Here is a 13,612-nt window from a genome sequence, read left to right on the forward strand (position 1 = left end):
ATCCAAAGATAAAATTATATTAAGTAAACCTATAAGTTTCATTCATGGCCCAAACATACATCAACATCATCCAATCACAAATATACATACATAATGATCATATATTAATATATACATATGCATATATAAATTTGGATCCATGAATAATGATTTTTATAAAAACATGATCTATAGTAATGTATCAAACCATGCTCTAAGAAAATTCACTTGTTGTCATGGGACATGGTTTCACGGCCTAAACAGGAGGGTGGTTTTGGTCTTAGGAAATTGGGGATGTTCAACTGTTGCCCAGAAGTGTGCTGGTGTGGGACTTCCTGTTAAGCAAGGACAAGTTATGGATCTCTTGGTTTAAGAATAAATACGTTCCTAACTCTTCATATTGGAATGTGATTTCTATAGTGACAGATTCTGTCATTTGGAAATCTATGGTGGACATTAGAGATTTTATGAGAGCTAATATTTCTTATCAGATTGGGACTGGGAATTTGGTTCAGCTATTTTTTGATCCTTGGTGTCTTGGTCAGACTCTTACTGAGAAATTTGGCCATAGGATGGCTCATAGACTGTCTTTGGATTTGCACAGTAAAGTTCATGCTTTAATAGTTAATGGGGATTGGGACTTCGGTTGTTGTCGAATGATATATTTCTTCATTTTAGACAGTTCGTACAGTCCGTGCATATAACTCAGGATGACAAAATTTTATGAGATGGAGGTAAATTTTCTTTTAAGGCTTCTTGGGATATTTGCAGGTTTGCTTTTGGTACTGTGCAATGGTACAAAATTTACTGGGGTAAGGCTCGTCCTCTGGTCTACTACAGCAGTGTGTGTGTTGCACAACAAGCTTCCTAGTATGGTTAATTTACTGAGAAGGAAGATTCAATTAGCCCCTCGATGTTCCTTGTGTTTACGTGCTGTGGCCACAATTGCGCATCTGTTTATCTCATGTTCCTTCACTACAGCTTTTTGGAGGTGGTTAGGAGGTGTCTTAAGATGGGAGATGGATCAATTTTTGGTTTTAAATATAGTTGATCAGATTTGGGAATGGTGTCATCATCAATATATTCACTCTAGATCACTTAAAAGTCTATTTCCTGCTTCTTTATGGGCTATTTGGAAGGAACGAAATATTATATTACATGATGGGGTCGCCAGTGCTCCTGATGTGGTGGCTCGTACTATGCTTATGGAGGTTCTACAGGTTCAAGATGCTGGTTTGGCTGACATTTTGGCTTAATTTTGGGCTGCTGATGCTACCTTATTGTTTATCCAGGGATTGTTTTAATTTGGTTTTATTTTCTAATTTTGTCTTCAACTTCAATCTTCTAATTGTTTGTTTTTTCTGAGGGTATACCTTCTATGCATCTGTAAATATTTCTTTTTATTTATACATCACCAATTATGAAAAAAAAAAAAGAAAAAAAGAAGAAAAAAAAAAAAAAAAAACCATGCTTTGATACCACTGTTGAGAAACGTGCAAGTTTTAAAATCTTTTTGAGGGATTTTCATACATAGATCTTGATTCATCACATAGAGACAAGTTTTATGCAAAAATAAAATATGATGTAGCATTCAATTAATAGATTGAATATTTACATCAAGGTTTGAGTAAACCTTAGATCTCTCCTCTAAAATGAATGTTCTCATTTATTGTAGATCTCTTTACAAGATGCCTTCTCCTTTGATTTCCATCTTCTTGGTAATGGTCTTACCTTTAGAAATCACTCATAAGCCTCCATGAATGACCTTGGAAAACTAGCCTTGTGGGAGCCTACATTAGATGGGAACATTAACCCTAAAAATCTAGAGAGAAAAAATATATTCCTTTTCCTTTTAAAATCTCACCTAAAATATACATGGACCCATGTATATATAGGCAAAAGAAAGATAAAGAAAGTAAACAATAAATCCATCTCAATCTCTAATTCATATATTTCAAATCTAATAGGATTCCAATATCAAGTTGGGCTATGAGTGAGAATCCTTTGGGCTTATTATTTTATTCTCTACAATGAATTAATAATTGGCCCGGTCCATAGACCCAATTAAATTAATTCATTAATTAATTTCTACTCCACTAAAAAAAATTAATTAAATTCCAATTAAATAATAAATAACCTCTAAGTCAATATTGCACGTTGACCCCTCTATACAAAATTAGTTATCGGATAAATAAAGTCATCAATTCGACTACTTAATTAATATATTTATTTTGGTACCTTTGATTATTTCTGACTCGATCACAATAAAATATTTGTTTAACAAAAATAATAATTTAAATAAATAAATATATAATAAATCATTTTGTCTAAAAACACACAAAGGCTTTCGAATTTACTTTGTGATCAAGCATAATCAATACAAAATAAATACAAGTAGCAATGATGCAAATATTAAAAATATATCTCTCTAAATATTAATTACATAATTACCTAAAGTACTGGTCTAAGGATTTAGAAATTTTGATGAACAAATAAAAGTAATTACTAATTAATAAAAGAATCTATACTTCTCTCATGTTTTAGAGTCAAATGTCATGACAGTGATAGGGAGCAATTACATATGACGGCTCTCGCAATATATCTCAACCTAACGCGGATCCAGTTCAAGTCTTAGTTAATAATGAGTTCATCCATAATTATCGACTTTGAACAATTTATGATTACTATTTATATTCATGTATTGATTGCCAATCACATACATATATAAATATCTCTTCTTATAATCAGGTGGACACTATCACTTCCATAATGAATCGAAACATAATACATTGAATTCACCAATTATATAAATATTTCAGATATGTCAGGAACATATGTCACTATAATCCAAATAGGAATTTGTTATGCCAGGATATATAAATCCCAACACATGGCTAGGGCTAATGTGATGTTTACCAAAATTAGGGTAAGAGAGGTCTTCTGGGATTGTTATAGCTGAGGGGATTGTTCTGGCTGAGGCATCTTTCACCAAACTAGCTCTCTGATTTTTGTTGTTTTCCATTGATGTCGAAATAGTGTCTTATTGCTGTAAATGTTATAGATTGACGATTTGAGGGCCATGATAACTGAATCAGGACAAATATATGAAAATTTTCCTAATTATGCTTGTTTTATGGTAATTTATATAGTAAGATGTAGAATTTCAATATTAACATTATAAAATACAATCCACACAATTTACAGGAACATGTAATCAAGGACCTTATATTAGGTATATTTTTATGCTTGGGCAAATCTAAATTCAATATTCTAGTATACATATGATGTAAAATAGAATCATATATAGTGCGGGTGGTCACACTTATTAGATGCTTCTCCATATGATTTTCGATGAAAAATTAAGTAGTGCATGCATGCCTGTAAAGTTTCAAAGGTGAAGAAGACATCTCAATGATTTCCCATCTATAAGAAGCTTTAAAGCTTGGTTTATCTGGCCGAAGGGAAGCTCGTGGGTTATAAATTCATCCAAATTCACCACCTGAAATATGACAACCATCACCGATCAATCATATAACGTACACAACCAGTGAAACTAAATTGTCCAGTACATCTCTACATATATACAGAAGAAGAGACTGACCCCACGCATGCATTCTTCGGCAAGATGTGGTAGTTGAGTCTTCCCTTTGAAATCTCCGAATACTGATCCGACGATTCTTCGACCATCAAACAACTCCATTGGATGGAGAGGGAGCGTCTCTGGGGTCGAATGAATTCCTAAAACTACAGTCAATCCCCAACCCTGCGACACAAAATTTGCGTATAATTAGGTCTCATATAGTCATATGCTTAGAGTACTTTAGACATGCACAAGATTATACGTGGTTAATTGTAACTCATATAATCACCAATCAGATTATTTTATTTGTATAAATCATTATTGTTTATTCAAATTTGTACTCCATAATTCCATTAACTCAACAAACGTCAGTAGTGTCAGCGGCTGTGGCAAAAGTGATGACAATATACCTTTGCTTATGTAATGGTAATAACTGTAAATTTATTTTAGAGGAAGTGTCTATATAATATTGTAATAAAAAGAAAAAATAAATAAAAATAAAAAATAAAGTGAAAACTCTGTTTTGTGATTGTGTTGCGGTAGTTGCTCAACTAGCACTACTCACAACACGCCTTTAAGATTTCGTTTGGTTAGCGTGAACTAACAAGAAAGGAAAAGAAAAAAAAATAAATTTAATTTTTTTTTAGAGTTTGGTTAGGCACAAAGTGAATTTTTCGAGGAAAATAGGATTCCCGAACAAAGTGAATTTTTCCCAAAATGTTTCTCGCATAAAACAGAAAGAAATTTTACTTTCTCGTGAAAAATTTTCTATTCTGCCCCAAGTTAGAGTACGTGGTTGTTTTCGTTATCAAATCAAAACTATATCTTCAATGAATGACATTCAATGAATAATCTATACAATAAACTACATGTGACGGAACTTAGTTCATGACATTGAACTTCAAACCATGACCAACAAATAAAAAATAAAAAATTAATTAATTAATAATCCATATTTTACTATTTATTTACTAAAATAAACCATTGGGTATTCAAAATACATTACTTTATTTATTTTATAAGTATTTGAAATTAGAAGGGTATTTTGGTAAGTATAATTATTTTCTTTTCCTTTTCATGCTATCTAAATTAACAAAATAATATTTTCTCACAATTTTTCTCAAAAATTTTCTTGCTAACCAAATGTATGATGGAAACTTAATTTTTCTTTTTTTTTTTACTTAATTATCTTTCACTTTCACTTTCCATCATAATTTTCTATCTAACCAAATAGACCCTAAAAGAAATTTGAACTCTCGATCTTCTCTCACTTTGAAAGGTGAAAGAACACCACTAGACTACATTAGTGTCCGATTAGAAAGCCTTACTTTGTGCCTTACTCTTTTTTTCATTTTCGTTTTGAATAAAATAACGAATAAGTCCTATTTTATTTATTTATTTATTATTATTATTTTTTTTCTTTCTCAGACTAAAAAGTCTCATAAAATTTCAATAAGATTATAAAGTTCTACATTTGAAATAATTTTCTGCATAAGTATTAAATTTCTCAACCTTTCAATTATGCCTTTCTTAAATTACAATCATTATTAATTTATTTTTAGAAAATTGATTTTTCTTAAAAAAACAACTAACTTTTAAACAGCCTACGATCTTCTTAGTAATTGAATTTTTACGTCAATTAATGAATTTTAAATATCAAAGCATTATTAGACATTCTAAAATATACAAAAACAAATCAAAAGTTTTTCAAATAATCAATATTTTAGCAAATAAAAAATTTAAAATACATAGAGAAAACTAAACTAAGATTTGTGTTTTTTTTTTATTTTTTATTTCCAAGTAATTTGCATATATAATAAGAATATTTACTGTAATGGTCTGTGAATAAGCTAAGCAAACCAAAAGCAAGCCCATTGAGAAAATTGGCACAATTTAATGGCCCATTGAGAATATTGGCACAATTTAGTTATATTTATTTTACTATCTATATCTCATATTAGATGTCTAGTTCAATAATTTTGACTCGTTAAAATTGTAAGTTAAAATTTTTTAAAATGAAATTAATAATGCTAATTATTAAAAAATCATACATACATCATGGGTGGAGGAGAAGGCTTCCCGAAGAACGCCCAGATTCCCTGTACACTCAAAACTATAGTCCACGCCGCCTCCAGTCATTTCCTTGATTTTCTGCATCCATCCAAAATTTCATTCATCATCCATCCATTATTTCACTCCATGCATCAAAATATATCTATATATATATATATATATAATTCTTTCTTCTTAAATGGGGAAATTATAATATATTACTGGGTAATAGGAATATAATAGATATTAGGTGTGCCGGGCACACGCAATACCTACTCCGATAAAAAAAAGAGTTTGAAATTCAAAAGCAACCAAACACACTCAATACTTTCTTCCTAGTTTAAAATTTAAATGCATTTAATAATATACATCTTTCCTACAATAGTGGTACTATTTTCAATGAATTAAAAAAAAAAAAAATGAATTAAATGGGCATAGGCTTCAGTTCTCCAAGCTTCTTCTGGGCTTTGCTTTCTATTTATTTTGAAAACTATTTATTTTCTATTATCAATGAACATTAGGCTCTGTTTGGCATGCATTTTGTTTCTTCTATTTTTGTTTTTGGACTGCTACAGTGTCAATTTTGACAAAAAAAGCATGTTTGGTGCGACCTTATTTTATTTTACACAGTGTTAAAACACTTCATGAATAATAACCCAAAATTAAAATACCAAAAAATTATTTTTTCTTATTTTGACAACTGTTCATGACCTAAAAGAATAACAGTACTCCCTAAACATTTCATTTAAAACATTATTTCCCCAAACGTGTTTCAAATTTTTTTTTTTTTTAAATACTCTTATAACAAAATATTGTTTTCATTTTAACCAAAAACAAAACGCTTAAAATAAAAAATATCACGTAAAAAAAATACCACAAAACAGTATACTCTAAAATATTGTAGACTTTTTCGTCGCTCAGAGATTATTAATTACTACTAACCTGGTGCACCGGCCCTTCAAGATCCTTTGGGTCAAGGAAATCTGTGATACCCATTGCTTGACCTATACATGTATCATCCATGTGCAAGATAATTGAAATAGACAACAATTTTAATATATATATAAAAGACTGAGATTTCTATGTCAACTTCATCTTTGTCTAATGTTCAATTTTAACTCTAAGTGAACTTATATATAGTTCACGTGACAAGGCATGTGGATAGTTCAAAATGAGTCAGATTCGGATCTTATGAAAATGATCCATATTCATATCTAAATAAAAAATGAATCATATAAAAATGATTTACAAAAAATTTTTAGGAAATCATTGTATTCATTTTTCAATATTTGAGAGATTTTAAGGCAAAAAAATTATTTTTCATGTACATCATTTTACCTCCAAATGACTGACCAAACATGCCAATGTCGGTTACATCATTAGTTTCTTACTCATAACTAAAAATGTTAATTTGTGTGTGTCTATTGTAATAATGTAAGTTTACTTTTAAATTAAAAATACCTTTGATGGATTTGTCGGGGTTAATATCAACTCCTATAATTTTAGATGCACCTCTGGTTCGTGCTCCTTCAACAACCTGCAGCAATAATCATGAAATTCATGTCTACTTTTATTAAGAATTTGAAGAGCTAGCTGTAACCAACCCGTTAGTGTTCAGTGTTCTAATATACTTCCTAAACTATTAATTTATTATAATTAAAGATAAATTCATCACAAAAAACTATTTTACCCTTCTCATTAAAAATTTTATTTCTTATTAAATTATTTTTATTATCTTCTCTTATGTAAATATTAATTATACTATTTACCTTAATTTTATTATTAGTATCAATTTATCATTAAAAAAAAAAAATTGTAACTACCATTTTATTAATTTATTAACTTATTATTAAAATTTTATTATTTATAATAAAACTTATTATAATCAATTTAAACATTTTTATCATAAAAAAATATTCTTTCTCATATATTATATTGATGAAAAATTAATAAAATACTTTTTTAAAAAGTACCTTCCTTTTGTGTAATATATTCATTAAAAATTTAAAAATTAATTAATTTTTAAAAAGTTTGTACTATTTTTTTATTTAAATAACTAATTTTAAAAAATAAAAATAAATTTATGCACATTTAATGGAGAATATGTCATCAAATTTGTATAAACTTTTTTCATAATTTATTTAGACAAAAAAATATATTAAATGTAATTCAATAAGAATGGGTATTATGGTTATTTAAAGAAATATAACATATGCATTGGAATATGTTGCAACAAAATATGATAATTTAATTGTTTTGTGTACAAAATATAAGTCATATGGATTATTTACAAATTCAAACATAATTCAGAAAAATTATTTACATTTTATCCTTTTTTTTATTATTATTATTATTATTATTATTATTATTATTATTATTATTATTATTATTATTACTACTCCTCCGAAGATTGTAGTATCTCATAAATCTATTAGCGAAAAAAGAAAGTTTCATTCATTGTACACCGCAAAAAATGATAATCCCATGCCAAATTTTATGAAAAAATAATTACCTTAAAAAAAAAAAAAAAATGCATAACGTGCCCCACTTAGCTAGCTACATAAAGTTGAATATTGAGGTGCCATATCATAAAGGACCGAAATGGGGATGAGGGCTGGGTCCGGGTCAATGACGCCTGGCCATTAATTCTAGGTGTGAGATCAGCAATGTAGGAGGGAGTGAATATATGGGCACATGCATTGGACTGGTTTTTGTCAAATGCAATTGCAGAAACCCTGGCCCAGTTATTAAGGATATGTGTAAGTTGACATCACCCAGACATGTCTCTATTATTCATTTCATTTATTAATTGGGCCCCTTCTCCGATGGCTGTGATTATGGGAATTAAGTGATACAATAATAATTAATGGTACGTAGGTCCCACTTACCGCAAGCCCCACAGCGCCCAAACCAAAGATCGCCACACTTGACGCTTTTTTCACGTTAGCAGTATTCCACGCAGCTCCAAGACCTTCGTGAATGTTATATATATATATATAGTAAGTCAAACAATTAATTAACGTTACATAAATGAAGTCTACAAATCCCCACGATACAGACGTTGAAAATATTAAATTTGCTTTCATATATGAGAAATTAATTATTTCTATGTCTTGGGGGCGGCCCCAAGTTACAATTTAGGAGACACTTGTTTAAAAAAAAAAAAAAAAATTCAACGTATATAATAAATATAAATCGTTCAAATAAAAGACAAACAAAATTATTATAAATATTCTAAATCAATAAATAGTATAAAAAATAAAAATATTTGGCGGAATTAAAATATTATTTAATAAAAGACTATATGAAATTAATTAAGCCAAAATCAAATTATGAATGACTAGCTCTAGGTTGGGGCAAATTAAGTAATTCAATAGTTGATATATATATATATATTTGTACCTGTGGAAACGCCACAGCTGAGCAAGGTCATCTTCTTGAGTGAAGCTTTGGAGTTGATCTTGACAACACAAGCAGAGTCTAGGACGGTGTATTCAGTGAAAGTGGAAGTGTTTAGAAAATGGTAGATGGGTTTAGCATCCATTTTCCTCCAAAATCTACACCTCCCATCGTTCACCATCACGCTCTTCATTGGATTCACGCGAAAACCCTCACACATATTAGTTTTCTCCGACTTGCAGTACACACACTCACCGCATTCTCCATTGAATATTGGAACCACATGGTCACCTCTTTTCAAGTCCGTCACACCCTCTCCAACGCTCTCAACCACTCTGCTCATCCACGCAATTATATATATAATTGAACGAAATAAAACACACATATATGTAAATTAATGATGGAGGGAGTTCGATCATATATTACCCGGCAGCTTCATGGCCTAGAATTCGAGGATATACTCTCTGGGATTCATTCTTTAACAAAAATATCATCATCATATATTGACAAGTTAGATATAAATTAATATACTCAATTAAAAAGATAAATTAATAAACAAATATAGAGTTGGAAGTATAAAATTATAATAATAATATATATCATCATCATATATATATATACCTCGCCCTTCCAAGCACTGAGATCAGTATGACAAATTGAGGTGTAGAGGATCTTGATTCGGACCTCCATTTTTTGAGGGGGATCAACGCAAACTTCTTCCATCACCAAGGGCAGCCCAGGACCCCATGCCACAGCAGCTACATATATATATGTGTGTATATATATAAATATTAACAAATATTAAAGTAGCGTTAAGATAATTTTAGTAACAGCTAGTAGTGATCATCACTAGCTATATATATAAGTCCAGTTCATGCATGAAATGAAGAGATTATATATATATATATGGTACGTACCTCTACAAATTATAACCTTTCCTTTCATATCTTCTGGAATTGAAGAAGAACCATTTACAGTGTCAAACTTCCTTGTCATCTCATCACTTGGAATTGGCAAACCGTTGACGGAGTCACTGTGCAAATTGTCCATCTCTCTCTCTCTCTCTCTCTCTCTCTCAGTCTATGGTCTGTATATGTATGTTCGTTGATACTGACGAGCAGGGGATATTTTTATAGGCCAAAGAAGAAGAGGGTAATAGTCAAAAGCTAGCTATGCGTATAGGACCAACTGTCTATATTGATCTAGAGAGCTTTACCCCCAGGCCCAGATTCTTACAAATCTTGTCGGCGCTCAACTTACCACCACTTATTGTTTATATAATTTGGACCCACAAATGCCCAAATACAAACATATATATGATGCGATTTAGCAGTTTCAACTTTCAAGTGCCCCTTTTGACTGGTAAAACTTTTTTTTTACGCCCATTACACTGTGACTGTTTATTACTGTGCTTTAATACACGTGCCGTATAGTATGGTGTGTTCGTTACACAATTTTTTTTTTTTCCCTCATTTGACACCAAGAGATTGGGAAAAATTTATACTCCGTATAACTATATATGAAAATAATTTAATGAGTATATATCATAGCTATTTTATCAAGATTAGTTGGAAATGAAAAGACAGATCAAATTGATTACAATAGAAGAAGAGTAATTTTTAATTTTGAACTCTCATATATATATATATATATATATATATATGGCACTTAAGCACTTTGATGGATTTGGATATGGTATATCTTCATGTCAATTTAATGCTCATTACCGAAAAAAAAAAAAAAAAAAAAAAAGAAAACCTAAAGGCTATATGTATATAAATAAAAGTCACTCAACAAAAACTGAACAACTCATAGGGCTCTTAGAGTTAGTGGATGAAAAGTATATGCCTACTTAATTATCATTCACATTAAGTAGCGTAACCACTTTGTACGAGTCAAACAATATCGGCAGAAAAGTTGGGTCACGTGAATAATCCAAGACCGTTTTGTTACCTGATTCAGTTGACCTTAAACCCAACCCCTACCTATACACATTAAGCGGAGCCCATCAATATTTCGCTGGATTGAATTGACATAAATATGAATGGATACATTTGTATGACTGTTTTTCATTTTAGATCACATACACCTTACATCCATGACTTTTGTACGCGTACACATCATTGATCCTTTATTTTATTATTTTTTCTAAGAGTAAATTATACAAATTTCTCTTATAATTTGTCATAATTATAAAAATCTATCCTAAAAATAAAACTATTATACATAGACCTTTCTTTTGTTTCGGTCAACGCCAGTCAATAACGGATTCTACTAATGACATCGACTTAATGAAGTAAAATTTTCATAATACCCTTCATCCATCTCCCCTCTCTCACTTTCTGTCCCTACTTTCTCTCTCTATTATATGCATCTACTCACAAACCATTCCGACAACCTCTGTTAGCACCTTTGCAGCCATCAAAGTCATCTACAAAGACACGGTGATGAAATTGAGTAATTGTTATCCATTAAAATTTGAGTAATAGTATTTTATTGACCTCTTTTTTATTATTATTATTATTATTTATTTTTTAGCAAGGACAAGAATTTCAAAACATCTCCAAATAGAAATGTCAATTGCATGTCATTCCAGTAGTGAAATATATATATAGAGATATAGGGTTAAGTGTAAAAAAAACCCCCTCTACTACCGATATAGTACAAAATAATCCATATACTATTGATTTAGTGCAAATAGCCCCCCGGAGACTTAAAACGACGATAATACCCTCATTTCAGTAGAATAAATTAATAAGTATAAATACAGGATGTAGACACTAAAATTTTATGGACTTTTGTTTTAGCAAATTGACCCATCAAATATGGGTCTCATGTTTAATTAAATTTATAATAACCCAGTCATTTTCCTTCCTTTCATTTTTTCCCTTTTTACGGATTTTCTTTTTCCGTTGATATTTTTTTTCACGTGACCTCACTTTTCGTCTTTAGAGTTGATTTTTGGCTTCACGTGCTTTCATTCCATTTGGTTTCCTCGAAATGCGTAACTTTACTTTTGAAGAAAAGCTCGCTGATTGTTTCTATTTCCTGTAGGGGCGTGGATGCAAAGTTTCTTCAGAAACATTTTTGTTTCTTGGGGTATTTTTCATAAATATCTTTTGAAGATATTTTGTCTTGGGGGTTTTTAAGAAAGTATCTTTTAGAATATATTTTCATTTGGGTCACTTATGCAGTTATCCTTTTGTGTAGGGGCCTTTGTGCAATTAACGAAAGTTAATTGCAAAGTGTCTCTTTTATGTTTGAATCCTCGTACGGGATTTATTTTCACATTTCATCGAGTTGTGTACTCTTAGAATTGTCTCCCAGTCGTTTTCCCTAGTTTTAGGGTTTTTGACCCTGCTTGCCGTCGAACTTGCTCGGGGTATATCTTTCCGCACGTGACTCGGTTTTCGACGCCGTTTCTTCCGTTGTTCATTTTTTTTGTCATGACGGTACTTTTTCGTTCACGGACTTTTGCCGTTTTCGTGGCCACGCGGGACCCGTTCGGGGCCCTTTTTGAGATTTCCATAAATAGGAGGTAGGAGAGAGAAATATCAGATTTTTGTCCTCTCCTCCCATGGCTGCCGCCCCTCCCCTTCTTCTTCCTTCTTCTTTCTTTGCTCCATTTGAACCATTTCTCCTTTGATTCTTCCTTAGTCGATGAAGGCTTTAACGTTGGCCTCGGTAAGACCTTCGATTCTATCCGATTGGAATGCCGTTTTGGCCATTTTTTGAGTTCGGGATTTAGCTTGGGTTTGGATTTTGGTGTTACCACAAAAGGGTTTGTTGTTCTTTTCATTGTCCTCGTCAAAACCCCGAAGTGGCGTCGCATTCAGAAAGGTTCCGTTTTGGTGGCTTTTGAGATTTCATCTCAAATTGAGGTAGGGGGTTGTTGTATGTTTATAACTATATGTGGAAATGATTTAATACGAGTATATATCATAGCTATTTTATCAAGATTAGTTGGAAATGGATAGACAGATCAAATTGATTACTGTAGAAGAAAAGTAATTTTTAATTTTTTAACTCTCATATATATGGCACTTAAGCACTTTGATGGATTTGGATAATGGTTTATCTTCATGTCAATTTAATGCTCATTACCAAAAAAAATAAAGGCTATATATATATATATATAACTCACTCAACAAAAACTAAACAACTTATAAGTAGGGGTGCACACGGTCCGATTTGGACCGGATTGGGAGTTTTTTGGGACCAACCCATTTATACCGGTTCCACTATTTTTGAAACCAGACTGAACCATAAATGCCCATGGAAACCAAACCAAATTGCGAAAAACAGGTTTGGTTCAGTTCGGTTCGGTTTGTTGGTTTCTATAGATTTCCTTTTTATTTTATTTTTAAAAACAAAATTTCTTATTTTTCCTGGTATATAAGGTTTCATGGCAGCAGAGGGGGCAAAGTTTAAAAATAAAAAATAAAAAAAAATCAACTAACATTGATATAACACATAAAAAGAAGAATTTTAAGATGGAAAAAGGAAAGAAATTTAATGACATATATTTGAAAGGAAAGAAAATTGAGATATGATTCACAAAAAGGAAATTTGACATTTTTTTAAAAGAAATTTAAGGAATTT

At 30.9% G+C, this 13,612-nt stretch overlaps 1 protein-coding gene across 1 annotated transcript; it reads right to left on the bottom strand.

Moving 5' to 3' along the window:
• Positions 1 to 3,133: 3,133 nt before the first annotated feature.
• LOC132285133 (alcohol dehydrogenase-like 3) lies at positions 3,134 to 10,160 on the bottom strand. Its single transcript, XM_059787300.1, has 10 exons — positions 9,928 to 10,160; positions 9,632 to 9,768; positions 9,437 to 9,486; positions 9,014 to 9,345; positions 8,500 to 8,582; positions 7,073 to 7,148; positions 6,554 to 6,615; positions 5,615 to 5,710; positions 3,581 to 3,742; positions 3,134 to 3,478 (listed from the first exon to the last, which is right to left on the bottom strand). The coding sequence occupies exons 1-10, from the start codon at positions 10,058 to 10,060 to the stop codon at positions 3,368 to 3,370; spliced, it is 1,242 nt and encodes a 413-aa protein (XP_059643283.1). The 5' UTR covers positions 10,061 to 10,160; the 3' UTR covers positions 3,134 to 3,367.
• Positions 10,161 to 13,612: the final 3,452 nt, after the last annotated feature.

The sequence above is a fragment of the Cornus florida genome, unplaced genomic scaffold, assembly GCF_030987335.1.
Source record: "Cornus florida cultivar Cherokee Brave unplaced genomic scaffold, ASM3098733v1 CherokeeBrave_3.0.0_Hap2_Chr11, whole genome shotgun sequence".
In the NCBI taxonomy this organism is placed as follows: Eukaryota; Viridiplantae; Streptophyta; class Magnoliopsida; order Cornales; family Cornaceae; genus Cornus; species Cornus florida.

What these genes read in the sequence shown, in the direction of transcription:
- LOC132285133 (XM_059787300.1), bottom strand. Translation starts at nt 10,060, where the DNA reads ATGGACAATTTGCACAGTGACTCCGTCAACGGTTTGCCAATTCCAAGT. An exon ending in TCAGTGCTTGGAAGGGCGAG is followed by an intron (nt 9,487 to 9,631) that starts GTATATATATAT and finishes TTTTTGTTAAAG; the next exon opens with AATGAATCCCAGAGAGTATA. An exon ending in CTAGGCCATGAAGCTGCCGG is followed by an intron (nt 9,346 to 9,436) that starts GTAATATATGAT and finishes GTGGATGAGCAG; the next exon opens with AGTGGTTGAGAGCGTTGGAG.